Consider the following 27,510-nt stretch of genomic DNA (forward strand, 5'->3'; position numbering starts at 1 on the left):
AGAGAGTGAATGAGGAAGAGAGAGGTGGGGGACTGGGTTAGAAAAACAGACAGAGAGGTGTACAGTTCTGCAGTTGTTTACCTCTCTGTGGTGTATCAACGTGTTGTGAATCGAGCTTCGCCGATTGAGAATTCCTCAGGAAGGAGAAGGCGGGGAAAGGGCTTTTGAACTTTGTTTTGGCGGGGGTGTGTGTGTGTGTGCGAGCGCGTGTGCCCGTGCGCGCGTGTTGTGACTGCTCCCATCGCTCCGGAACAGAGGCTGTGCGCGCGTGTGGGAGGAGGAAGCGCGGCGCTCCCAAACAAAGAGGCAGGGGCTGATCCGATGGCTATTATCAGCAGCGCGATGTACAGCGAGAGCTGGGAGCCGGAGGATTGAGAGAGAGAGAGAGGGAGGGAGGGAGAGAGAGAGAGAGAGAGGGGGGGGAGAGAGAAACGGGGAGAGGGAGGGGGGAGAGGGAGAGGGAGAGAGAGAGAGAGAGAGAGGAGAAAGGCTGAGGGAGCATACAGATGAGTGTAGGAGTAGTTGATAAGGAGAATTGTATCAGGCAGGAGCAGCGCTCTCGCGCACAGACAGCCAGAGCAGCGGCCAGGCGCAACAGCTGAGAGAGCCCCTCCGAGCGCGCTCGCGGACCCTGACCCCCCGGCCCCCTCGCCATGGCGACCCCGCCGACCGCCGGACCCTGAGGGGCCGCGCCACCCCGCAGCCTCTGGGATTTCCGCTCCTCTCTTCCTCCTCCTCTCCTCCCTTCCTCCCTCCCTCTTTCTTTCGTTTCCCCCCCCCTCCCCTCATCCTTCCCTCCGTGCCCCGGTACACCCCCCACCCCCCCCTCCCCGGGGCGGCGAGCCCGCATGGCGGGGTCGTTCGACAGCCACTTGGCGCGGAACACGATGTGGCAGTGCCAGCTGTCCCAGCCGGACTGCCGCTGCTACCGGGTGGACGGCTACTCCCTGCTCAAACGGCTGCCTCTGCACCCCCTCACAGGCCCCCGCTGCCCCGTCCAGTCCGTGGGCCAGTGGCTGGACAACATCGGGCTGGTCCAGTACGAGAACCACCTGCTGGCCAACGGCTTCGACAGCGTGCAGTTCATGGTGAGTACGTTCCGTCCGGCCGCCGCTTTCCCCTGCCCACCGCTCACCCGCTGCCGCTGCCGCCGCGGCGACCCCGCCATCGCTGCTTTTTAAACCATCCGTCCCGCCGCCGCTCTTCCTCCCTGCGTGCAGACGCGGCTCCCTTCCTCTCCCGCTCGCTCTGTCTCTGTGTGTGTCTGTGTGTGTGTGTGTGTATGTCTCTGTCTGTGTGTCTGTGCATGTGTGTGTGTCTGTGTATGTCTGTGTCTGTGTGCATGTGTGTGTGTGTGTATGTCTCTGTCTGTGTGTGTGTGTGTGTGTGTGTGTGTATGTCTGTGTCTGTGTGCGTGTGTGTGTCTGTGTGCGCGTGTGTGTGTGTGAGAGAGCCGCTCGTCTCCATTCCCGCCTCAGACGTGCCACAGCCACGTGCGTCTCCCTGCCGTGGAGAAGCCGTAGCGCTGCGCTAACTTCTTCCCTTCCCAGCGCTCCCGACCGTCCCCTGCTTTACCTGTGAGAGGAATCCAGCCCACGGCCTCTCTTGTAAAACACTTGTGTGGATTAAGGGTTTTACTGATTTACACTCTTCATTTAGTGCTATCTGGAGGAATGCGTGTGCAGTACCTGCAGTAAAAGGGTTTTATATGGGCAGTGCTGTCTGAAGCATAGAACTTTGTTTACTTAGCAGTTTTCAGCAGTAAAACGTGTGACTTATGTGGTAGTGTCTGCAGTAAAGCCGGTTTATTGTATGCCAATATTTGTCATGAAGTCTATCATCTGTGTAGTAATGTCTGAAGGAAAGTGCATGATATGTGTAAGGGATGGTGACCTGCTCCCTGGTGCAGAATGCTGCTTAACAGCATAACAGCTTAACATTAGTGTATGTATTTTACTGTGTGCAGCTGAAAACCTCATAAAACCTCATGCTCACACCTACTCTTGAGGTGTTAGTCACATAAATACCTGTGAGTCATCAAAAAAGTAGAAGCTTCAGGTTCTGGTCATCTGGTCACTGTGTGGGATTGAAAGTAGATTTTTCAGGTGAGGTGTGAAGTGGACACACAGATAGGACAGGTGTGTTATGAACAGGAAGGTAGGGCAGGTGTGTGAATATCAGGTACAGAGTATGTTTGTAGTAGACAGTCAGGGCATGTGTTTAATGGACAGGTAGAGGTGGTGGGTGTGTAATGAGCAGGTAAAGAGAGAAGGTGCATGAAGGACTAGTGGAGAGAGAAGGTAAATCATTTTCAGGTGCATGATGGACAGGTAGCAAGAGAAGGTGCATCGTTTGCAGGTGTGTAATGAACAGGTAGACAGGCGATGCGTAATGGACAAGTAGAGCAGTGTTAATTACTAGGGGATGCTCATGAGAGAAACAGTACTATAGGGTATATAGAGAGAAACTCAGATACTGCCACTTTCCTTAGTCTTATTTTAAGAACAGCATTGAGATTCTGTTTGTGTGCATGAACGCGTGTGTGTCTGCGTCTGTGTGTGTTTGTGTGCGCTTGTGTGTGCGTGTGTATGTGCGTGTGCGTATGTGAGAATGTCTGTAATGACTTGTTGTGTTGGTGTTTGGCAGTGCCACTCCCTGCTGCTTTCCTTGCTACATCACTGTGACCTGCATGTGTTCCTCTGGTTGCCAAGGCAACAGCAGCACGAGTGGGCTGATCCATGTGATGCGCAGTCCTGCATCAGCTCCCCAGACCTGGACCGAAGCGGGGTCATTAATGTGTGCGTGCGTGCGTGAACGTCTGAGTGTGTGCGCATGCATGTCTGTGTGTGTGTGTGTGTGTGCGCATGTGTGTGTGTGTGTGCGTGCGTGTGTGCGAGCATGCATGTCTGAGTTGGTGCATGCTTGTGTGTGTGTGTGTCTGTTTCAGTGTGTCAGGAAATCTTAAAAGCACCAGAGATGAACCATTTTTGCTCCACATTATGGGGAAGCACCATTCCCTAATCCTTTTACACCGTGTAGCTGCAAACATACAGTACAGGGGACTGTAATCGACATGCACCCGGAAAAAGCTTAAAACCAAAATAGAATCAAAGATATAACAAAATTCATCATAAGAAGAGAGTGACTTACAGTAAAATCTATGTTTTAACATTTGTAAGACCTCTTTCGCCAAAGAACATTTCTGTTTGAGGTATGAGCTCAAAATAGAAATGCATAATATTTCATTCATTTAGCATATGCTCTTATCGACACAACTTGCAGTGCAGGCTTGTAATAGAATTGAAGATGTATTAACTTGTAGAGAGATTTGCAGTAAAATATCATTTGGAATTAAAAACGATATTCATTATACAGATGGGGGGTTATATTATGCTAGCAGCAAGTATCTTAGTACTCAGGCTAGTTGCCAGTGGGCAGCCAATTAGCTGTCCCAGAATTAGCTATCTGGCTAAATTTCATTGTTGTCCCTGGGCAGGTAACAGTAAAAGAGTGTGTGCATAGAATATCAGTGTTAAAAGACAGACGAACATACAAACATATTGCCATTATTAGTAAAAAAAAAAAACAAAGAAAAGAAAACGGAGAAACACCGTGCTTTCTACATAACATTTTCATAGTTGATTCATGTTCGCGTGATTGATTTCAGTTGCAATTTAAAACTGATAAGTTTTCTTATACTGTGTCAGGTGGGCCCAAAAGGTCACCTGACATGAGCTGCTCCTTTTCGGCCCCTCCCACTTCACGTGGGTGGTGGGTATTTCCCCCACGTGGTATTTCTGTGCTTTTCACGATGTTTCTCTTCGCAGTACCCAGGGAACAAGCAGCGAGCGACACCATTTCATAACTCTCCTTCTGCCTCCTCCAGTGTGTCAACCTGCAGTGGCACTTCTTTAAGAGTTCATGCGTGCGTTACATTAACATACCAGGAATAAAGACATTTACTGGCACAGTGGCGTGATGGATATTCACGGCTGAAAGCCTAGGTTAGGCTTATTTGAAATTTGCCTATTTTATCTTGTTGCACTTGAAGTCTGTTTGTGATTTAATCTTTTAGTGTTGTTATCCATGTGGAGTAGAACAGTGCCATTATGAATGCGGGGAATGTCATTAAACGCAGGGTGTGAGTTTGCTCGGAGCATACGCTGTGAAATTGATTGTTGCGATTACGACCAAGTCTGTTGGTGTATTTGATGTATCTGGGAGAAGCTGGCGAGGAATTTATAGAATGATGTATTTTTAAAAATTAATAAATGTAAATCTCCATATGCGCTCTTTGGAAGTGCCCTTAGTCATAATTAATATTGGAGTGGGTATGGCAGATATTCCCACGTGCTCTTCATGTGTTGGAATTGAAGTCATTTTCTATTTCTGTGGAGATATCCCTGCTTTGTAGTTCCGTCGCTGTCTCCTTCTGGAGACTTTCTGGGATAGTTTTTCATGGTATAGCCAGGCTTTGATGATCTAAATTAGATTAAACCGAACCTTATTTTCTTGTAATTGTGCGTAACTGAGTGAACATCACACTGGGTTACTATAATATAGCCACTGACACTAAATGACACTTTACCATGCCAGGATAGCACTGATACTGAACACCACATTCCTGACTATCCCAGTGTAGCACTGAAACTGATCTGTTACTACCTGGTCTAGGTCAGACTAACAGGAAAAGGATAAAGGAAGTGAGTGGGGAATGGGGGATGAAAATAATACTGCAGACCGACTAGTAACTCCCGTCCCTACCTGTCTGTCCAATACTAACTATAACCTGGCTAGTCTTCGAAGGCTTGCCGGATATGGGGCAGCTTTAAGTGCTGCACTTGGAGACAGGCTGAGACCCAGAGTCCGAATAGCGTACCCCCAAAGGAGATTTAAAATTCCACCCAGAGTCACCTTCAGAAATAATAGGAGAGAAATAACAAAGCAAAGTAACGAAACAGTCTCCCGAAGGAGGGATTGGTAATCCAGCTGGGAACGCTGTAACTAACCGGAGTCACTATGTGGTGAGCAGTGGGGCAAAATGAGAGTCGAGATTGAATGAAATGAAACTGAGTCAAACACACAAAATCCACTGAGCAGACAACTCGGAAGGGCTAAGGCAAGAATGGGAGTCGAACGGAATCAGTCAGTGCTCAAACGTGAAATCCAATCAGCAAACAAACCAGAGGGGCTAGACGAGAATCCAAATTCAAACCAAACGAAGGTCAAACACACAAAATAGTGCTGAGCGATTAACTGACACTTTAGTGTTGTTTTCTTGGTGTTTAAATAATTGATCGATCAACATCAATTGAATTGTTTGAATTGTCTTAATTTGGTGTATAAACAGTGTGTTTTTTTTCTCTTAAGTTGTAGTTCCTCAAAAGCCAGCTACCCAACACAGTTCACAGTTCCGATATAAGCATCCCAAAAACTAAAATGACCATAGTTCGCACCTACACACATGCAAGTAAACACAGAACCCAGTACTCACACAACAGTACTCAGCAACGATATTGCTCAACTAAAGAGGTATATTATATTGGCTTTGTAATTTTAGCGAATAGTTTATGATAAGGGAGATTAATTAAAAAGTCAAATAAAAAAATAAAATAAAAAAAATTTAATACACACACCTGAAATTCATGTTTTTTAAAGATCAGACCCAGATAGCCCACAACTCCTTTGCCCAGTTCCTAATGGATGCCTGCGATGAGCCTATAACCTATTTTGCAATTAAAAGTTTTAAGGTTAGTGTTTCAATACATTTCAATAAAAAAAATATTCAAAAAGAATTTCAATTGTCATTATTTCATGTTACATGTTATATCGTACTTCTAGAAAAACAGAGATGGAAGACAGCCTGTTATAACTGATGTTATTACTCACCTATCTATGTTAATTACATTATGAACTTTCCATATACATGAAAGGTAATAATTGCTTTTTGCATATAAACCAAAATTTGGTTCCTATGCCTTACTCGTGTCTCTGCGGCCATCCTCATCACTGCCTGATCCTCTGACCCTCTCAGTGTTAATTAACCAATGAGGTGGCCGGGCACATGTCCACTCTGGGTCTTAATAGGCCAACAGGCTGAAGAAGACCTCCCAGTATCCGGACTAGGCACATCATCAGCGGCCTCACAGAGAGAGCTATGCTGGGGGAGCTTGGTGCCTGTATGGCCCTGCTTCCTGGTTCTGGGTGTGCAGAGCTTGGTGCCTGTACGGGTCTGCTTCCTGGTTCTGGGTGTGTAGAGCTTGGTGCCTGTACGGCCCTGCTTCCTGGTTCTGGGTGTGTAGAGCTTGGTGCCTGTACGGCCCTGCTTCCTGGTTCTGGGTGTGTAGAGATTGGTGCCTGTACGGCCCTGCTTCCTGGTTCTGGGTGTGTAGAGCTTGGTGCCTGTACGGCCCTGCTTCCTGGTTCTGGGTGTGTAGAGCTTGGTGCCTGTATGGACTTGTTTACTGGTTCTGGGTGTGTAGAGCTTGGTGCCTGTACGGCCCTGCTTCCTGGTTCTGGGTGTGTAGAGATTGGTGCCTGTACGGCCCTGCTTCCTGGTTCTGGGTGTGCAGAGATTTGTGCCTGTACGGCCCTGCTTCCTGGTTCTGGGTGTGCAGAGCTTGGTGCCTGTACGGGCCTGCTTCCTGGTTCTGGGTGTGTAGAGCTTGGTGCCTGTACGGCCCTGCTTCCTGGTTCTGGGTGTGTAGAGCTAGCAGCAGACGCGTCTGTCCCACACTGGGTCCCACACTGTGTGTGTTCTGGCCTAGCAGTGGCGGTACTGTAGATAGCGTGATGCTTGTGCACTTACACTCAGTAAATGGCACTTGACATTCCTACTAGAGCCTAATTTGTCATCTGTGAGGCTCGTTTAAGTTGCTTCTATTGATGTAATAAAGTTGTGTTCCGAAAAGGGCACGCTACGGGAATGTTTGGTGTGAAATGTCACGCTATAAAAATGCGAGTCAGAGGGCAGTTAATGAGCACAATCCATGCTCTGGCGCTGCGCACTTTGTTATGCTGTCATAGGGGGAAGTGATGGACACTTGTGTCCTGGGAAATGTAGTTTAATTACAGATTAGGTGATATAATACTAAGCGTGTGGTTTCAATAAGCTTATCCACTAAGACTTGAGAGAATTCTGATAATATACCATATCAACCTAAAAGAAGATGGGGGGGGGGGGGGGGGGGGATTTGAATTGCAACACTTGAATGTTTATTGATTTTCAGGTGGACCAAAAGCTTATATGGTCCTAAAAGCCACAGATCGCAGTGATTTATAGTGATTTTATATTTATGAACTTAGGGTTGTGATTATAATTTGTTTTGAGCACCTTCCATTTTTTGGGAGCACTTGTTATTTTCTGAGTACCATATGAACGCCTCCGTACACCCTCCCAATCACAAGCCTTATATGAGTGTCCTCGATGTTTTACGTGGTTTTGCTCTCATGGAAAACAACTGCATTTTTGCGTTTTGTTTTTTTGTGGCCAGTGCATCAACGCAATCAGGGCTGTTACAATGAGCAGTATCTTCTTATCATGCGTCTGCCGTTGGCAGGTTCATTTTGCTGCTGTTTTGCCATTTGTGGGATGAGAGATTATCCGGAATATCCACGGAGGTGTAGCTCCTCCCCACCACTCTTGGAAATGAATTGATAAAAGCTTAACTGACATTTATGAGCCACCAGTCGCGGCCATAAAGCACAAATAATTCACATCACAGCACGTGACCCAGCCATCTGTCAATCACTTGCTGTGACCAGCCTGTCCTTTGTTAAGGTCATCTGCAGAGATTAGACACACATGTATGCGCACACACACACACACACACACACATACCCATGAGCACACACACACTCACAGTGGCACACAAACGCACATGCGTGCACACACACACACACACACACACACACACACACACACACACATGCACTCATGCACACAAATGCACAGGCATGCACCCATGGTTACATGATTTAAAATAACAAAGCTCCTCTTTCTGAGACTCATATTTCAGTCAGCTGTCAGTCAGCTGTCAGCTCTTGATTGACGCATTTTCTCTTGCAGGGCAGCAATGTTGTGGAGGACCAGGACCTGCTGGAGATTGGGATCCTCAACTCAGCCCACAGACAGCGCCTCTTGCAGGCCATCCGCCTCCTGCCCAGGGTGAGTCTCAGGGTCAAGGTTCTGGGGTCAGAGGTCAGACAGGAGCAGCTATATGTACAGTTAAAAGCTACTTGTCTGCATGCTAAGTGGGACGCTGCTGTGCTGTAATGCACAGGAGAGTCAGAGCTGAGATTCCTGGAGATCTTTCACCTGAGCTTCAGTAAGAGGCTACTTGATTTTTAGAGTGAATAATGTTGATCAAACCATGCTGATTCAATACTGAACAGGGACTACACTCAGGGTAAGAAATGGTCTTATCAGTGAAGATATTTCATCAAAGGCCTTTAAGGCCTGTGTCCTTGTTCTGGTTTTAAATGAGGCTGCTGGGTTAAGGGCTCTGTTCTAGTTCATGGACTGGCCCCTCTCTCTGTTCTGGAATATGGACCATGCCTGTGCAGACTGTGGCAGGCAGCCCTGCAGTACAGCGCACAATTAGCCCTGGAGCCACTGAGGGGAAACGGAGGCTTTCATTCGGCTGAGACGACTGCATTGCGCTCTAGTGACCTCTGCTGGTCGATTGAGCACCTGCAGCTCGAGCGTTCAGCCGCTCGTGAATCGTCTTCCTCCGAATCACATCTGCGGGAGCCCGACTCGTAGACTGCAGTGTGATGAGTGGTGGCGGCTTACATTACGTGCTTGTCTGTGCAGATGAGCATATTACAAAAAAAGGGCTGGATAAACATAATATAAAATAAATAACAAACATTTTTTAAATGAAGAGGAGGAGATGCAGAATTGTTTTTGTCTAACAGTCCTGTTACATGACTCATACCTTTTTTTGCTAATGGCCAGTACTAAGACAGAGCTATGTGATTAAATTATGATATGAGTATCTCTCTCAGCCAGTTTTGTTTGTGGAAGGCAAGGCATGAAGGCTCCGGTCTTCCCTGGGTACATGCCTGTTACCGTACGATCCGTTACAGTACAGATCCCCATCATGCCGTGTGGTTGGGATTTAGCACTTGTAGCAGGGCACCTCATCAGATGCGGCTTCTTCGCTACCTCTCTGACCTGCAGCCTGTATGCTTAGCTCTCTCAGTATTAGCTGAAGGAGAATGAGCTTTCTCACTGTGTAAATGAAGCGCAGAGCCTTGCTCAAACGCACGCCTCTCTCTCCCTTGCAGGTGCGGCCGGTTGGCTATGACGGGAACAACCCCACGTCGGTGGCCGAGTGGCTGGAGTCCCTGGAGCTGGGCGACTACACCAAGTCCTTCCTGATCAATGGATACACCTCCATGGAGCTGGTCAAGAAGATCTGGGAGATCGAGCTCATAAATGTAAGTGACATCACTTCCTGGCTCCTGTACTGGGTAGGTCAGTAATCTACATTCAAGGTCTAAGATCAGTTTATCCAAACTTAATCCTGACCTTGCCAAGTCATTCAAGATAGCAGATCTCATCCAAGGTCAGTGCTTGGATTTCTTGCGCCACTTCATCCTGGTATTGAAGGTATTTTAATATGACAGAGGTCTGAGTATGGACACGTAATCTCTCTGCTTCTGCCGGGTGATCTCTTTTTGCAAACACTGGCACACATGCACATGCATGCACCCACACATACACACACACTCATACACACACACAATGTCCTGCAGTCCAGCAGTGATGTGTGGATATAATCATTGTAAATGTGTGTAAGTTGTTTGTGTGTGTTTAATGCCTGTATAATCTACATTACATTACATAATCTATTTAGCAACAGAAAGTAATAGGATAAGAAAAATACTGCAGAGAGCAGGAGCACCCACAGATTGAAGCATGACCACTAGAGGGCAGTATAGCTGCTGAACCAAGGTGTGTTGAAATATGGGCTACTCAGCTCAGTGTGAATGAAAGCACGTGATACTATGCAGTGTATATTAAATGCTATGTGGAGTGTTAGAACGTAAGCGATGCTGCATTTTTGCTATGTGTAAGATGAAGCTATACTCTGTGAATAAGTGTGAGAGCTGGTTTGCGGGGGTCTTGGTGCAATAATGAAGACTTCCAGTGATGTCAAATATGAATCCCCAGCAGTATCATTAGTGAGAGGTGGCTAATTAAAGCTGAGCGTTTAACTAATCCTCCTCAGTGATGTGCTGTTCAATTTGCTTTAGTGTGGGTGCTTAGTTTACACTCATTTGAAAGTGTTGAAGGAGACTGTGTGTGCGCGCGGTATGTCAGTGTGTGTGTATGTGCGTGTGTGTGCATATGTGTGTGTGTGTGTGTGTGTGAGCACAGATACAGAAACAACACACATTGTACGAACTGTAGCACAATGTACCATTGTGACAGTTGTGGCAGGTTTGGGGTTCCGTGTGTTTTAATATAGCTCCTCCTACATCAGTCTGCTGGTCTTACTTAATATTGCACCCTGACCATCCACTTGTGCTATCGTTACTTAATTAGATATTCATTCCTCCCTTGAGCTCTGGTGAAACCGACATGTGCAGTACCACGTACTGCGACAGGAGAGATAGCTCTCACTGCTGTTATACACCAGAAATATACCACACTCTCTTAATTACGCAATTCGGTTTGATTAATTAAAACACTCTTTCGTTGCTTATTAATGAAGTCCCACTCGCGTATTAATGAAATAGGAGTTGCCTCTCGTTAATAGCTTATCATTAGCACTTATCTTGATTTAGGTTGATGTGGGGAACATTAGCATTAGCAGATTATCAGCAGCCCAGTATTATAGCAAAGATCAGGCCATCCGAAGACAGTCCTGAAAAGCTATTATCAGCCTGTATTATCCTGCTGTATTGGGTACCTCATACCCAGCTGATATTGCTCCCTCTGGCTTACACTGGTGGACACAGGTGGAAAGTCCAGGGGTCTGAAAGTAGAAGTCCTGCCGTGTGTTTCTTCCACCTATGAACTCAGCCAGCTGATTTCACTAATTAGTTCTACCTCCTGGCTGAAGAATTGTGCTAGCCAATCCAGGTGATTGGAACAAAATACTGGACTGGACTTAAACTTTCTGAACCTTGATTTTCCACCTCTGCTGGTGAAACACTCTCGTCTATCAGTCAAATATGCAACAATGATTTATCTTAGCTGCAGCGAGATTACTGTCCACAAGATGGCTCTAGTGTTCTTTATTTCAGTTCAGATTGAAAGGGAGTAAATTTACTGTTCAGAAAATAAGTTGCTTTTAACTAATGGTTCCTTTATATTAATACAACTGAAATTAACTCAGAAAAATGTGGAGTGAAGTTCTTCCCATCGATTTAAGGAGTACAAGAGTTTGGAATCTAGTTTCCTTTAGCCATGTTCTCACCACTATGTCCTTATGGAAAAGATGGAAAAGGGCCATATTTGGAAAACGATTCCGGTGAAATCTTGCACGCATGGGCGTGGTAGTGACACTCCTGACATGAAGAAGAAAACCGTTTAGTGAGATATAAAATGCGCCATTTGCAACAAGGTTTACAGGATTTCAACAGACGTTCCTGCAAGCTGTAGCTCCCTTTATGTTCAGCACTACAGAGCCTCTGATTCTCCAGTACGACTATAAAGATCTGATTATAAACCCTGTCCTGGTTTTCATAGGATGAGACATGCTGTGTGCGCATCAGACTAAGTCTTTATTGTTATTTATATTTTTTATAAGAACATACTGTACCATGTCACGCACAGTACAGCAGTAATGATTTCACTGACATTATCTTAATACCTGCAAGAACAGATTTCACTGCATTAATTTAAAAGCACCTATGTCACCTGTGTGTTTTTCTGTGTGTGCATCTGCGTGTGTGGTTATTTGGTTGTTGTGTAAATTAAATTTGAAGAAACGAGCACAGATATCTTCCAAGTCCTTGTCCTCTCATTGTGTCACTGTTTACCCAAACAACACATCTCACACTGTGATGCAAGTTAAATCACTTCAGTTGTGCTTGTGTTTAATGGGGTTTGGAATTACCCAGTGGAATAATGAGGTGTGTATATGTGTGTGTCTGTGTGTGTGAGTGTGGGTGTTTGTGCATGTGTGTGCCTGTGTGCGTGCATGTGTTTGTTTCTTTATTATCATACCAATCCAGTTAGAGCTTGTTCCTGACTGCGGTGTAAATTATGGCTTCCGTGGGCTGTGGTAGTCTTGCTCCTCCGGGCCTTGGCAGAGCAGGGCTCGACACGTCCATCTTCATTCATTACATTCCACCTAAATGCCAATTTCATTCCCCTGCCGGAGAAACAGCAGGCCTTAGCGTCTAATGGCAGGAGCACCACCTTGCATCACCCGCTGCACCGTGGACAGGAAGGGCTAGCTTGCAGTTACTCTGCGTTTCCATGTGACCAATTCACGTATCTGTGCTTAGATAGTAGACTGTCATCCTGTGCATTGAGAATTCTGTCCCATCGCTGTAATGCATATTTATTCTTAGTTTTTACACGTGTGAGTTAATGTGTGAGTCATATAAGTCAGCATATTGCATCTCTTCATCGTGCTCTTTGATAATATGGATGGCGGTGGTGTGAAATGAAGCGAATAACCCTTGATCGGTTTTCTGCAGCCGTGGGGAAGGTCAGTGAATCTGCGTAAGCTGGCGCGGTCTGTGAGCCTCCGGCAGTACTGCCCTGTGGTGTCAGCACCAGATGCCAGCTCTCTGCCCCGTGAGCAAACAGAGATCAGCGCTGGTGAACAGTGCCTGGCTCCTCCCACCATGTCCAATCCTTCGTAAGGAAAGTAAAATTAGCCGCTCCCTCACAGTCAATGTTAAAATTCAAATATCCCATACAGTATGTCAACTGACTGTTTTTTTGAAAGCACATAAGAGTTCTTCCCACAGAATGAAAATGGAGTTCCAGGGGGTGACTATTAACTCAACTGGAAACATCACCCACCGCGTAAATGCTAAAAGAGCCATATAGCATTGGCAGTTGAGGCAGATGTGGATAATACTACTGAACAGTGAGGCTGATGTTCTGGCTGCTTGCCGTGATTCATTTTGATGTGTTGTAATAAGGCTTTAATATAATGTTGCACGCACTATAGTCTTTTGTCCCTATACAAATCATCATCAAGACACCGATGAATCACAGACATACTGTACAGACCAGAGAGAGATGTAAAAAGCCACTGCGTAAGCAAGTTATCTTTATCCAGGTTGGATAGCAGTGTTAGCTGTCTTCATCTATACCCAGAATATAGTATAAAGAATTACACGTTAAGTCTACAGTTACATTAATTGGATTCAGCTGGTCATTTGGACTTTCGGATTGTTTTGTGGAGCTTGAGGCTCGAAGCTCCAGATTTCGTACATTTTAAACATCTTGCGTTACTAATACAGGAGACCCGAAACACACTGGCCATTATTTGTATTTGTGTGTCTCCTTTATTTATCAGGGGCCCTGTAACTAAGAACGTGCGAGCGTGCGATTAGAGAACGAGCTCACTGATTGGCTGCACCTGGCCGGTGATGAATGCTTGTTGATAGGCCGATCGCAGCTGGTGGGCGATGAGTTATTTGAGATAAAACTGGTCTGGAGATGATATGAGCAGTATGCACTGGCTCTCCCTGCCCAGGGCTGGTGCCAGGTCTGCAAGGCCCCATCTGTAAGGCTGCCTGTGACAGGAGTGTGGGTGCAGGCTGATGGGGGTGTGGCTTCCGTTTCAGGAACCAATGAGCAGAGGCTGGGGGCTCGGAAAGGCCTCAATTAGGTAACAATATTTTCACTTTTTTAATGCCCATTAACTTGTTGCCATGACGGCTTGACCGTTGCTATAGAGACCTTATGCGCAGAATAATCTTGAAGCAGCCTGTGTTGCATCCTCAAAAGCCAGACAAAAAAATCTTGTGTGTGTGAGAGAGAGAGGAGGGGGGGGGGGGCGGTTGGCGATGACACACACAGCCTCAGAACCCATAACCATGCTCCAAATTGATGACCTCAGTCATGTATTTTATGTCAATCTGCAGGCAGGTGAACGTTGAACACTATAAGATTTGTGCCAGATATAACGTATGTAAATGAACCAAGGGTAAATATAATAGCCTGGATGTTAATGAGGTGTGAGGAATGTGAGTGCAGTGTGATGTGTGGGGGATGTGACTGAGGCATAGCCCATGCAGGAGTGCGCTGTGTTACTGGGTTATAGCGCGCACTTGAGGGTTTGGCAGGCAGGCGCACTGAGGATGTGAGCGGGATGAGAGGGGGAATTAATAAGGAGGAGCGGAGTGCGATCTGCGGCTCCTGCAGGAGGAGCAGTGGAGGAGGGAGGGGGAGGGAGGGAGGGGATTATCCCCTCGCTGTCAGGGAGCTGGGGACACCGGCAGCGCTCCGGGGAGGAAGGGGTTAAACTCCACGCTCCCCGCAGGGCCGAAGGCTACCGCACCGTACCGCACCGTACCGCACCACCTTCAGCCTTCAGTCACCTGCACCATCAGAGCCGCGCAAGAGCCGGCTCTGGATGTGGCCGCTGTATCCATAGTAACGAGGTGGAGGCAGCGAGAGAGCGAGAGAGAGAGAGAGAGCGAGTGAGTGTGAGAGGGGGAGGCAGACAGCTAGAGAGAAGAGAGAGAATGAGGGAGGGAGAGCTTTAGAGGGAGAGAAGAGAGGAGCAGAAGAGAGAGCGGTTTCTCAGTCAGCAGTGTTTCAGTCAGCCAGCTCCCCGCGCGCCGCTTGTGGATTGGTCCACGCCGAGCCGGACCGCGCAGACCCAGCGGACCGCCAGCGAGGGCAGAGGAGAGGAGAGGAGAGCTCATCGGCCCCTCGTCCGATTCCACCGCGCTTCCACCATCTTCTCTTCCTCCTCCTCGTGCTCCTGCTCCTGCTCCTGCTCCACCGGCGGGCTGCTCTGTGACTCAGTGGAGTGAGGAGGACAGCGAGCCGCTGCCGTGCCCCGGCTCCCGGCGGGGGGGAGGGGGGTTCGAGCGCACCGCCGCGCGTAAAGAGAGAGAGAGAGAGGGAGAGAGGGGGAGAGAAACCGCTCCGCTCTGACTCTCAGGACCCTACCTACACTGCAGGAGACAGGTGAGTCAGCGGGGACCAGCAAAGAGGAGCCTACTGCCAGAGAGAGAGAGAGAGGGAAGGGGTAGAGAGAGGGAGAGAGAGAGAGAGGCAGAGAGAAAAAGAGAGACCGAGAGTGAGAGCAAGAGAAGGAAAGGAGTGAAAGGAGAGAGAAAATAATGAGAGAGGAAGAGGGGGGTTGTTGTGATGGTTTGAGATTCATGCAGCACTGGTTCCATTGTTTTCTGCTCCCTGTGTTTTTCTGGTTCTGGGCAGAACCCTGATGCTCTGTGCTGGGTCCCACTCATGAGCGGGTCCGGATGCTCTGTGCTGTGCTCCACTCATGAGCGGGTCCTGATGCTCTGTGCTGTGCTCCAGTCATGAGCGGGTCCGGATGCTCTGTGCTGTGCTCCAGTCATGTTCTTGCTCCTTAATGAGCAGCTCCCACATCTGTGGGCGCTTCTGTTCACTGCCAGGATGGTTGTCATTATGAGCCAATGCAGCTGAACTCAATTGATTTTGAAGACATTGGATGGATCCTGATGGACTCCTGCTTGATCCTGATCATGATGTGCACGGTCAACATCAGGGGAGTCCACTCTTATCCGAAAAGAGATATTGCGGGTGCAGGATTTTTTTTAGCCCAACTTCAAGACACCTGATTCTACTTAGGTAAATCTTGATTGAAGACCGTGTTCAGTTAATTAGTTGGAGCAGGTGTCTTGTTGCTGGGGTAAAACAAAAACCTGCACCCACACAGGCCCTTTTCTGATGAGGTTGAACACCCCTCATCCTTGTACCATTCATAGATAGTGAGAACAACAGGAAGTGCAGTAGTCATTTTATTTTGTTAAAGTCTCATTAACTTATGAACACTTCATGAATGTAATGTATTATTATTATTATTATTATTACTAACGTTAATTATTTGTAATGCATGGATTTCATTACCCGTTGTTAACATGAATTGTGTTGCAGTACCTGTCCCAAACTAGAGCGATGGTGAAATATCCAGTAATATCCATGTAGGTTTCGTGAACTTGTCTTGCAGTTCCAAAACCATTTGTAAAGGGCGAATGTTAATCTATTCAAGGGCAGGCCCGACAATAAATACTAATAATTTTGACAAAATGGCTTTATTATTGATTAATGGGGCCATTTTTTTGTCTGTAAAATCTGAGAAAGATGTTGTGTCAATGGAATGTGTATGTCCTTGGAAACGGCTTTATTCTTAATTAGTTGTGTAAGTTGCGTAAGACACTCTGGATAAGAGCGTCTTAAATACCTGTAATGTAATGTAATGTACATGTGGGCCGTTGCGCAAGAGATTTAAATGCCTATTGTCATAGCACTGTAATGTGGCAACGTCTTCACAACGACATAAACATGGCGAGCAGTCCGAACTCTTTTTTGAACTTTTTGCACAGCCAGTTCAGGGTTTCGCATCTTGTGCCTGCTCAGTCAGAATCCCTGTGCCTGCTCAGTCAGAATCCCTGTGGCAGCACAGTCAGAATCCCTGTGCCAGTGCAGTCTGGCTCGTGGTTGGCCTGAGCTGGCAGACTGCGCCCCAGTGTCACACTGTCCAGTGAAGAATATTTGCTAGGGTTATGGAGCTGGTGCGCTACTGACTACATCATTAGATTGTCTGCAGTGTGTGGGGGAGAGGGGGGATGGGGGAGGAGAGCAGGGAGGGGGAGAGGGAGGCTGAGGGCGGAGAGCGGGGCGGGGGGGGAAGGGGGGCTGAGCAGGGAGCTGCTCTCCTCTATCTCTCCCCATCTGAGGGGAGGTCCGGTAAACCAGGCCAGGCTGCAGCCCTGTTCAGCACAGATGGCGGCTAGTGCTGGAGCGGTGGCGGGTTGGGCCAGCAGTGGCTGGGGAACGGGTGAAGGTGCCCAGTTCTGCAGGATGTGAGCCACACTGCCCCCTGGGGGCTGACCCCGTGTTACATTTACAGCTGCAGGGTGGCTGTAACATTGTACAGTTTAAAGCCATGTACGTCCACCCTTTTTCACACCTTATTACTACTACTATTGTCTCAGCTAGTCATAGTGTGTCTCACCTCATTACTGCATCATCTCAATCAATCACAGTGTACACCCTCACTATAGCACACTTCATTACTGCATCATTTCTGCCAATCACAGTATACCACACCTCATTACTGCATCATCTCAACCAATCACAGTGTACCCCTACACTATACCACACCTCATTACTGTGTCATCTCAACCAATCACAGTGTACACCCACACTATAGCACACCTCATTACTGCATCATCTCAGCCCATCACAGGTCATGTCAGATCGCCCTTCTTTTTGTCTAGTGCTACACTGTACCTCCACCCACTGTGCCTGTGCTTCTGTATGTGGGCTAACCACACATTATCCTGGCTGGCTTCATTTTCATCACGCGTGACATCACGGCTCAGTTTCACTCTGTAATCTTGACCAAGTGTCTACTCTCCGTCCGCGTGTAGGTCGATACCCTGCAGTGGGTCTGCTCTGTCTCATGGGCAGAGCAGACATTGGATCCAGGGAAAATACGCCATCAGCGTCTGACTTTACATCAGAGTCTAATCTGTGGCACTGGTGGGCCTTAAACTCAGAGTGTGTTTATTCAGCAGTGAATTATGGTTTTTGCATATTCTTCCATTAGCACGTCAGCTGGTAAAGTTCATAATGAGCTCTGTTACAGTAGGTATACCTGTCCATAAGCTCTGGTTTACAGCAGGTATATTCTTCCATAAGCTAAGTTTCATAAAGCTTTATCGTCCATTAAATATAGATGGAAAATTGTCTTTGGCTTGTTGGCTTAATTAAAGTGAATGCGCTCGGCATACATAAAAAATAAAAAAACAATTAGGAGGAAAATGAGGAAAGGTCATATAAATAGTGCATGCGAACGCATTAAAATTTAACTTCTTGTTTAAAATGGAGATTCCAGAGAGGATAAAAGCTCCCATTGCCAGTTGTTCATGCCAGTGCAGCTTTTTAAACATTGACCAGATGGAAGGTGTTGTGAGGTGGTTATGAGGGATCACTTGCAATTGAAGAGGTTTTTCTCGTGTACAGCATGTATGCTGTTCCATATGCTATATGGAAGATATATAGGATCTGGTACATAGTAGATATATTCTTCCATAAGATTTGGTACATGGTAGCTATATTCTTCTATGAGATCTGGTATATGGTAGATATCTTTTTTCATAACATCTGATAAATGGTAGGTGTGTTCTCTCATAAGATCTGGTAAATGGTAGGGGCGTTCTTCCATAATATCTGGTAAATGGTAGCTATATTCTTCCATAATATCTGGTATATGGTAGGTGTGTTCTTCCATGATATCTGGTATATGGTAGGTATATTCTTCCATAAGGTATATGATATATATATTCTTCCCTGAGATCTGGTGCACGGTAGGTATGTTCTTCCATAAACTCTGGTGTAGTTGTGTTATGTTTTTGCGCATGTTACAGTGCAGTTGGTGCGGTGTACTCTTGCCTGCGCCCTGTTGATGGTGTGTTGTGCGGTGGTGGAGCGCGAGCTCGCTGTAGGTCATGCGGAATGTGAATGAGGTGAAATCTCCGCAGGAGGGGCAGTGCTGGGATGGGCCTGCCTGCTCTCTCCCGATCTCCACGGGGGCGCATCCGCCCATCCGCCTGATCCGCGCGCTGTCTGCGTCTTCAGCCTTCCCTCACACTGAGAGCGCATATGGCCCCTCTGTGAGACCGGCGTGTGGTGTGTGTGTGTGTGTGTGTGTGTGTGTGTGTGTGTGTGTGTGTGTGTGTGTGTGTGTGTGACCTGTGTGTGTGAGTGTGTGTGTGTGTGTTTATGTGTGTGAGCTGTGTATGTGTGTGTGTGTGTGTGTGTGTGAGCCTGTGTGTGTGTGTGTGTGGTGTGTGTGCCGTGTGTGTGTGTGTGTGTGAGCTGTGTGTGTGTGTGTGCGTGTGTGTGTGTGAGCCTGTGTGTGTGTGTGTGTGTGTGTGTGTAAATGTGTGTGTGAGCGTGTGTGTGTGTGTCCGTGTGTGTGAGTATGCCTTGCTCAGATATTCAACACATTCATTTTCACCTGTTGTAGCCAATTAAAAGTCCATGTGCTGCTGGGCTGCTGAACTCTGGACTGTGGAATTGTACGCTGTGTGATTCTGGCCTGAATTCAGTTAGAATTTGTCCTTAACTTTGACTTAGAAACAAATGCAACTGTGACTTTTTTTCAATGCAAAAACAATTATTTTTACTTATTTTGCCAATTGCTGACATTGCCAAACTGTGTTAATTTAATTGACAGGGACATTGAATTGAATACAGACTTCCTATGTGAACAAGCTGTCTGTTGGGCGATTGGTCATTTGGTGTCACATGGTGAGCAGTGCATCTGGAGGTGTTCTGTGTGTCACGTGACTCATAACTGAAAGTGTCTCTCTAAGGACAGCGGAAGCCATTAGTGCAAAGCTGGGATTGGGCAGAGGGCACTAACACCACAAAGACCCTTTATGAAAAGAGTACTTCACAACAGTCAGCGGATGAAAAGGAGAAGATAATTTAGGAAGGGTCCAAATGTGTTCTCTGCTATCAGTGTAATGGAACGTGTTGACATTTGGGTGCCTTTTCCCTGGAGGAAATGAGAGGAAGCTGGGTGGTGAGAGTGAATCGGAGACAGTGTTAGCTGGTACGGAGTGTGGGCTGAGCACCAAATGTTGAATCTCGCAGAGCTCACTGTTCTGCGGAGCTGCAGAGTGCCATTTTGAATATTTGCTTCCACCAAGAATATTGTTACCAAGAAATCTGAACACTCTCCATTATTACTCACTTCATTATCTCCCTACACTTCATTACTGGATTCCTACGATTGGCTCAAAATTCCTTCCTGGTGTATGTTTGCCCGTGTGTGTGTGTGTGTGTGCGTGTGTATGTGTGTGGTGTGGTGTGTGTGTGTGTGTGTGTGTGTGTGTGTGTGTGTGATGTGGTGTGGTGTGTGTGTGCGCGTGTTTGTGTGTGTGTGTGTGTGTGTGTGCGGGCTTGATTGGTGTGTGTGGTGTGTGTGTGTGTGTGGTGTGTGTGGTGTGTGGGTGTGTGTGTGTGTGTGTGTGGTGTGGTGTGTGTGTGGTCGCGTGTGTGTGTGTGTGTGGTGTGTGGATTGTTTTCTGTGTGTGTGTGTGTGTGTGTGTGTGTGTGTGTGTGTGTGTGTGGTGTGGTGTGTATGTGTGTGTGTGTGTGTGCGCGTTTGTATGTGTGGGTGTTTGCTGCAGTAAAATGATGTTTCACGGCGCAGTGGCTTTTGTATTAGCGGCGTCGCATGCCCTGCGCATCGCAGCTTCGCTAGCGTGCGGTTAATAATGGGGTTGCAGCCGTGCGGGAATATCGCCGCCGATCTGCAGGGACGCGACTGCAACGGCACGTCCGCTCAGCCGTGAGCCGCGATGGGGGGGATACCGCTCCCCCGGCCGTCCAATCGGACGGCGCGACAAGCGAACGGCGAAGCTTTAGCGCCGAGCTGCGGCGAACGGAACATGGAATTACCATTCACCCTCCAGGCTGCCGCCTTCTCCTTTATGTTCCCTCTCGAGCCAGCTGCGTCGCGCGCACGGCACCAGTTCTCCACGTAGTTGCTAGGTAACCAGCTCCGGTCCCCCTCTCGTTGTCCCTGCATCACGGACGGCGGGTTTTCTCGAGCGTCCTGGGGCCTGTGCTTCCTGCCCCTGTCAGCCGCTCACATGGGAGACCTCTTCCAGGAAGCCTTAGCAGTGCGCTTGACCAATCAGGGCGCTGTTTCCTCTCTGGGTGAGGAGAATTCCGTCTGAACCGGACTATTAGCGTTTTACCTCAGTTGGGTGCATTCTTACCGGATCAATGTATTCCAAATCGAATAGAAAAGGGGGGGGGGGGGGTGAGTTACTGATCAACACAGTGCAGAGGATTTCAGTCCAGCCCCCATTGGGGTGATCTTGTTCGCTGTGGACTTGTAACTCCTTTTTTTCCCATTAACCGCGCTGTCGACGCCTTACAGTGGCAACGTACAATGGAAAAAAAAAAGCATCCAGCGATTAGGCTGAGTGTGTTCCAGCACCTACGAAAAACGCGCGCGAGCCAAGAACCCTCAGCATAATCATGGTTTGCGTATGGCGTTCGGTGTAATTAAGCCTCTGTCATGGCAACAAGGGGCCCAGGGTCACCCGCCAACATGCGCGGGATCCAGATGATGCGCGAATCGACCGAGGGGAAAGGAAAACAGCGTTCGCGCTTAATGAGAGGCTTGCGCGGACCGGCGTCTGCTGGGAAGGAACAGCGGCGCAGACGTAGCGTTAGAGAGGAAGAGGAGACGCGGTGACAGCCAGCTGCGCTGAGCCACACGCTGGGGCACATCAGCAGGGACGGAATAAGATTTGGAGGACCGTTAGCGGGACACTTCCTGGACGCGGAAGCTCGAATCGGTCACCGAGGGGCCGTGAAGGGAAATTAGATTTCAAACCTTTTCCTCCAGAGCTCGTCCACTCGGCTGTCTTCAGTGCTTTATAAACATTAGCCTGACTGTGCCCTGACCTTTCCAAACCCTTTGTCAGTTTGAGAAATTGCTGATTTTGGGTAATCTTCGGAAAACAATGTCATTTTTAATACTTAATAAAACATAAATATGTGCATTATTCCAACTTCAAACAAAGCATTAATTCTATCATGTATTGTGAAATTTGATATTAGTAAAATGGCCAGGGATTCCAGATTGTAAACACCTGGATAAGCTTGTGATCAATATCGGTGTTATTGCATTACGCTCCCATCTGCACTCATTGTCTGGAGTATTTTTCCCACACTGGCTGCTTTTATAATAGCACAATTATTATATATTAATTTAACATTTATTAAAGTTAACTAGCCATGAACAATGTATTTTAATGATTTAGTGTTTACAACCGCACCGTGTTCTAAAGTCTAAAGTGATGCTAAACGTTGCCATATATTAGCATTCCATCTTTTATTATTTGAGCAGTATAAAATAAAGCATAGCTAGAAACTGCAGTCACGTATCAGCTGAAATTAATGAATTAATGCATCTAAAATAATAACCAGTTTGTGGCTGAACAGACAAGCTACGTTACAGAATACGCCTTCATTGCATCTAAAGCGACAGAAGAGCATTGTCACTTTGTCGTCGGAAATCCAACGGTGCTGTGAGCTAGAACAGGGATTTGGCGGAATTATATAATTCCAGAATCATTCCGCTATTCTCTCCCTTTGTTTCTCTTAATCGGCTGCCTCGCTCCCTGTACCGTCACGAAAGATGCCCTTTGTGTTGGCTGTTGCATAAGCAGGAAGAGGTCCCGGTGTGGGGGCTCGAAATCTTCTTATGGATGCCCGGCCTGTGTTCCTGTGCCAGCCAGAGGAACGCAGGGAAAGATTCTCTCTCTCCGGCCCGTCTCCCGAACAGGCCTTGACCTTTCTGATGGCGCAGACGTTTTCTCTCCGCATTCTCATTCCCTCAGGGCTGTGTGTGTCTGTGTGTGTGTGTGTGTGAGTGCGCGTGCATGTGTGTGCTGTATGTGCACACATGTAAACGTGCGGATGTCTACGTTGTTGCATGTTTGCATGCACGTGTTCCTGCTTGCAGGCATGTGCGCGCGCCTGTGTGTGTGTGTGTGCGTGCGTGTGTGTGCACGCATGCGGTTCCTTGGGAGAATTACATAAAGAGCACGCTCTGCCATGCGACGCGCACTCTAGAGGATCTGCAGCGCTGCTCCTCTTCAAAGCGGGAGATTACAGTGCACGCTTCTCACTGTCAGCCCGGCCCGAACATGGGGGAATGCGCCTGCTTTGATGTCGGAGATGCTGAACGCGGGGTTCGGAACAAACAAGCGGTCTGACGCTGGAGTGTTCCGCGACGAGATCCTTCGGGTCTAAACCTCGCCTCCGTGCCGCGGTAAACAGCGGGCGCGGCAGCGTCCTCTTAAATATTGACACAGCCACCGCAGCCTTTTCATGGCCACAGTTACTTACAGATTGGGAGTGGCTGTGCTCCATCTCTACAGCGTCAGTTTGTCCACTCACAGACCTTAGATGGAGGCCAGGTATGCCCAAGGCATTTTTAGGGTGAGTGGACCCAGCACATCAGTATGATAACCAGCCCCATATACTACAACAGGCCCCAAGCTCAGGTGAGTCACACAGGGCTTGGCATGTTTATCCTGTGCACACAATCGATGGTTTACACTGTAAATAAGCAAACATTATGCCTACCCTGCTTTGTGCAAAATTCACATGCAGTACAATTAATATCATTCGCCACAGTCTTCTTGCTTTGATCTCTAAAAATAGAATTTATAAAATCACAGACATCAGGATTATTTTTTATGAAACTAGCGACAAAATGCAGCCAATATGGCGAACGACCATTTTAACAGGCCTGAAATGATATTACATTTCAATCAGATCCTCTTCTCCACAGTGATTTGCTGAAGTGGATCACATCAGTGCTAGTCTCAGGAATACTAAAGTGTGACATGACTAAGAAGGCCCATTCATAATCAATACGCGTAAAGTTAACCATGCGAACCAGTAATTAGACACATAAGCTATGTGCGTGTATTTATCTGAAAGCGTCTCTGTCCGAAGCTATTTGCTAGGCCACTGTGACGGCAGTACCAAATGTGAAGTGTGCCGCACCTCCAGCAGTAGGTGAGACTGCACCAGCTGAAACACGGCCCGCTGCACTGGCTGCGTGCAGGCGATGCGCAGATAAAGCAGGGCGTGCGCAGGCGTTCCTATGGAAACCGGGCTGTGGACGAGGCTGGAGGGGCAGACTCGGGGGGTTTGACGGGCGCTGCTCACGCCTGTCCCGCTTAATCCAGTAAGTCACCGCTGCTCCTCTGGACCGGCGGAGATCAGCCGGGATTACATCATCGATTGTCCCGCACGCATCGGCGGGCTCAGCCTCCCCCGTTTTTAATTTCATTCTGGGGGGGAACTCAGTTCATGTTGCTCTTCATCCTCCTCAAATCCACCAAATGTTATTATTTATTTATTTATTTTTTTTTTTCTTTTCCACTGCAGGCATCCTGAAAACATTTTGCTTTGGGCATCTGTTCATCCGTTTCCCAATTGGATATAGAAATAATACCATTCTGTTAGGTGCCCTAAGCCATGTTGTTTGAAATATTTTTAAATCAAATTCTCCCACCAGTGACTAAAGGGAATCAGTTTTTCTTTTATGAAAAAACTATGAAAGGGTCATAAAAACATGGTGACTTAGCTTTTTTGGGTTGCAATTATTGAGACTTGAATGAGAGATTGTGGTTCATTACACTCATAAATGAGAGGGGAATGACAGTTTGACTGAAATGAAGCATTAAAGCTGCAAAGTGCTACTGATTGAAATGTGGTTTCAGAACGGAGTAGCCTCAGGATCGCTGTCCATCTTCTGTCAGGACACCATTTTCTCTTCAACCGTCACGCCGTTTTTGTTTTCTTCTCAGCCAGGTCTCGGGTTTGAATCGCACGGTGAACATACAGGTCTGTCTCTCTTGAAGTGCCCACAATAGCTGGAGAGGTTTTTTCTTTCATATTTGTATTACATTTTATCAAAAAACTTTCCATTTTCCGTAGTTTTCCATTAGAGAGGCCTAACTGCACTCAAAGAGAAGAAAGTGTCTTGAGATTGAGTTTGCACGAGTGCTGGCTTCCCCGCTATGACAAAATAATGGTTCTCAGCACTTCTGCTCAGGTTAGCTGCATATAGCCTACATTATACCGCATTCCCATTTCCATTTAAAGCACAGACATATTGCGACCCTGTGGCTCTCATCTGTAACACTTCCTGTCTGTCTGAGCCCATGGTCCCGTCTGACCCTGGGAACCGGGGGGGTCACCCAGACCCAGGGGGGTCACCCATCACAGCTTCCCTGGACCAGCCTGCGTAACCAGGCCCGGCCTGTGCCCCTGCCCGCCTCTCTTCACAGACCGCACTGTATGTGAATCCTGCATAAGGCAGGGTGTGTAAATGTTTGCTTATTTACAGTGAAAACCATTGATTGTGTGCGCAGCATAAACACGCTGCTAGCCCTGTGTGACTCACCTGAGCTTGGGGCCTGTTGCAGTGCGTGGGGCTGGCTGTCGTACCGCTGTGCTGGGCCCGTTCCCTCTCTCCTCTTCTGTGTTTCCGTCTCGCCTCCAGCGGGTTCACTGTAGTGTGAATATGAGCAACGCGGTGAGGAGAGGGCTGGGGAAGATGGTTTTATCAGAATGGCCCACTTAAGAGCTGTTTGGCGTGAGCTGCTCACCTGTTCAAAGCAAATTCAGGAAAGCCACGGGCAACATTCTGGCGCATGTAGGCTAGCATGGAATTAGCACTCCCCACATAAGAGTCCAATATATATATATATATACACAATACCGCATCTGTCAGATTAGACGCTCATTCAAATTTTTATAAATACGACACCGATGCTGTATGTCCTTGTTTTCCAAAGATAGGTATAAAATTGCTCGAGGAGAAGATTACTCCGCTATCCCGGAATAGCCCGTGCCCTTATGTAACAAACCTTGTTGGAACTCGAGGGCCGACTCATCCCACGCCTCTGCGTTTATTCCAGCTCTCTGAATCTCCCCGCAGGGCTGCACGTCGGCCATTTGCATTTAAATTAGGTTCATTCTCTCTCTCTCTGCGCGTACGCTAACGGACTGCGCGATTTGGAACAATGCAGCCCATGCAATGCTGGTGCAGTGCAGCTTACGACAAGCCAGGCGGCAGTAGTGATGGTCCTGCGTTTATTTATTGCATTGTTATAGCACATTTCACATGCGCTGCTGCCAGAGAACTTGAAGGAGGTTAATTACTCTGTCAGTAATGAAACAGCTTGGGATTCTATTAGCATTGGCTCTTCTTTTCAGGCTACTGCTCAAAATATGTGGCACAGTGTATATTGAATGGTGACTGAATGAACATTACATTTAAAAGGTGCCGGTTGATCATGTATATCTTGACTGTTGGAGATTGTGGGTTTTTAAAAAAATTGGTTTTCATGAGAGGTGATTGGATAATGATGGAATATGATCAGACGTTTTTTTGGTTAAATACTTCACTGGTAATGCTTCTTTTAATTTAATTCTTCTTTAAATCCCTTGATTTCCCTTTTTTAATACCGTCCAATAAGATTAGATATACACACTATTTTTAAGTGAAAACTCACTTTTTTTCTACCCACATGAAGCTGCCCTCAAAATGTATAGGATGAGTTTTAAAGGTAAATCTGTATTTGCTGGGAAGACACAGAAATGCTGATTAATTGGGAGGTTGGCTAATTTCACTGGGATTTATTAGTCCCATCTTGAGCTGTTAGGCCTATCTTGTGCTGGAGGTGTCTGCTGCCACCTACGTGCGTACTGTATGTGAGATACGCCTAGGCACTTTTGTTGGTGTCAATTAAATTGTTAATACTACAAGTTGTACTTCCAGTTCCCCCCCCCCCCAATTTCCTGGAGCCTTCACAGGGCTGCGTTGTAATCTTGAAACTGTCTCTTGAAAAAGACGTTGCATATTCATTGAGCAAATTCTACCTGGACTATTCTATCACGTGACGCTCTTGCAGTGAGCTGTAAGCTGGTGCGGAGCGAATACAGAAGCGCTCTGAGATTTCTTGACTCCTAGTCTGTTTGAAGATGGCAACTTTTTTTTCTAAGGCACCTGCATTCAAAGAGAAGCTGCGGTCTGAGCGGACATGAAAATTTAATGCGTCTGCAGCGATGAACAGTGTTTAACGCTCGCAGCAGCGACAGGACAAAAGAACTAGCGGCAACTGCAAGGCTTTCCGGCTGAATAGCTGGAATTATGATGAAGAGGGCGTCTAGAGGCGTGTGCCAAACACGACATGAGTGCTCACAAATGTTATTCATAATCTCATGCTTGGCGGTGATTGTGCTGACCGTGTCCTGGATGGTATCGTTAATGTGAGGAACTTTTTGTGGGAATGTGTGTGCTTTTTATTAGTTGTGATATATGGCTGAGCACACACCTGGTGGACATAATTGGTTTGCCAAACATCTAGATCTAGACCTTTGACAGATCTGTGGACTTTGTGCAATATGTGCCACATCTGAGTGAAGTCGGGCTGTTCTGTCAATAGTCAGCCTTACTGAGAGAAGAACAGATTACTAAAACAGTATTTTAGCCATTGCAGCTTAAAGCCGACCACGTTACCAAAACTTCAGCACTCTCCTTGCACCACCGTGAGCAGCACTGACTACATTAATATTCATATCTTTACATGAATAAATAATGGACTCATTTTAATACTTGTCTTGCACATATGTTATATGCGCAGTTAGTCTACATATGGATGCAATACATTGTTAAATGCTAGTTACTTGCTTATTTTATGTTACCCATGGATAAAAATATTTGTCTTTAGTTTATTAACAAGGAGAAA

General features: G+C 47.1%; 1 protein-coding gene across 5 annotated transcripts in view; it reads left to right on the forward strand.

Annotated features, from left to right (window-relative positions):
• Window positions 1–27,510, forward strand: part of LOC135258966 (ankyrin repeat and sterile alpha motif domain-containing protein 1B-like) — a 185,595-nt gene that overhangs the window by 138,484 nt on the left and 19,601 nt on the right. For all 5 annotated transcript variants that reach the window (XM_064342719.1, XM_064342718.1, XM_064342715.1 and 2 more), the window contains 3 exons: window positions 982–1,088; window positions 8,069–8,167; window positions 9,292–9,444. In XM_064342719.1, the coding sequence (XP_064198789.1) occupies window positions 982–1,088; window positions 8,069–8,167; window positions 9,292–9,444 (359 nt within the window). The remainder of the gene's footprint in view (window positions 1–981; window positions 1,089–8,068; window positions 8,168–9,291; window positions 9,445–27,510) is intronic.

Source organism: Anguilla rostrata, chromosome 7 (genome assembly GCF_018555375.3).
Source record: "Anguilla rostrata isolate EN2019 chromosome 7, ASM1855537v3, whole genome shotgun sequence".
Classification (NCBI taxonomy): domain Eukaryota; kingdom Metazoa; phylum Chordata; class Actinopteri; order Anguilliformes; family Anguillidae; genus Anguilla; species Anguilla rostrata.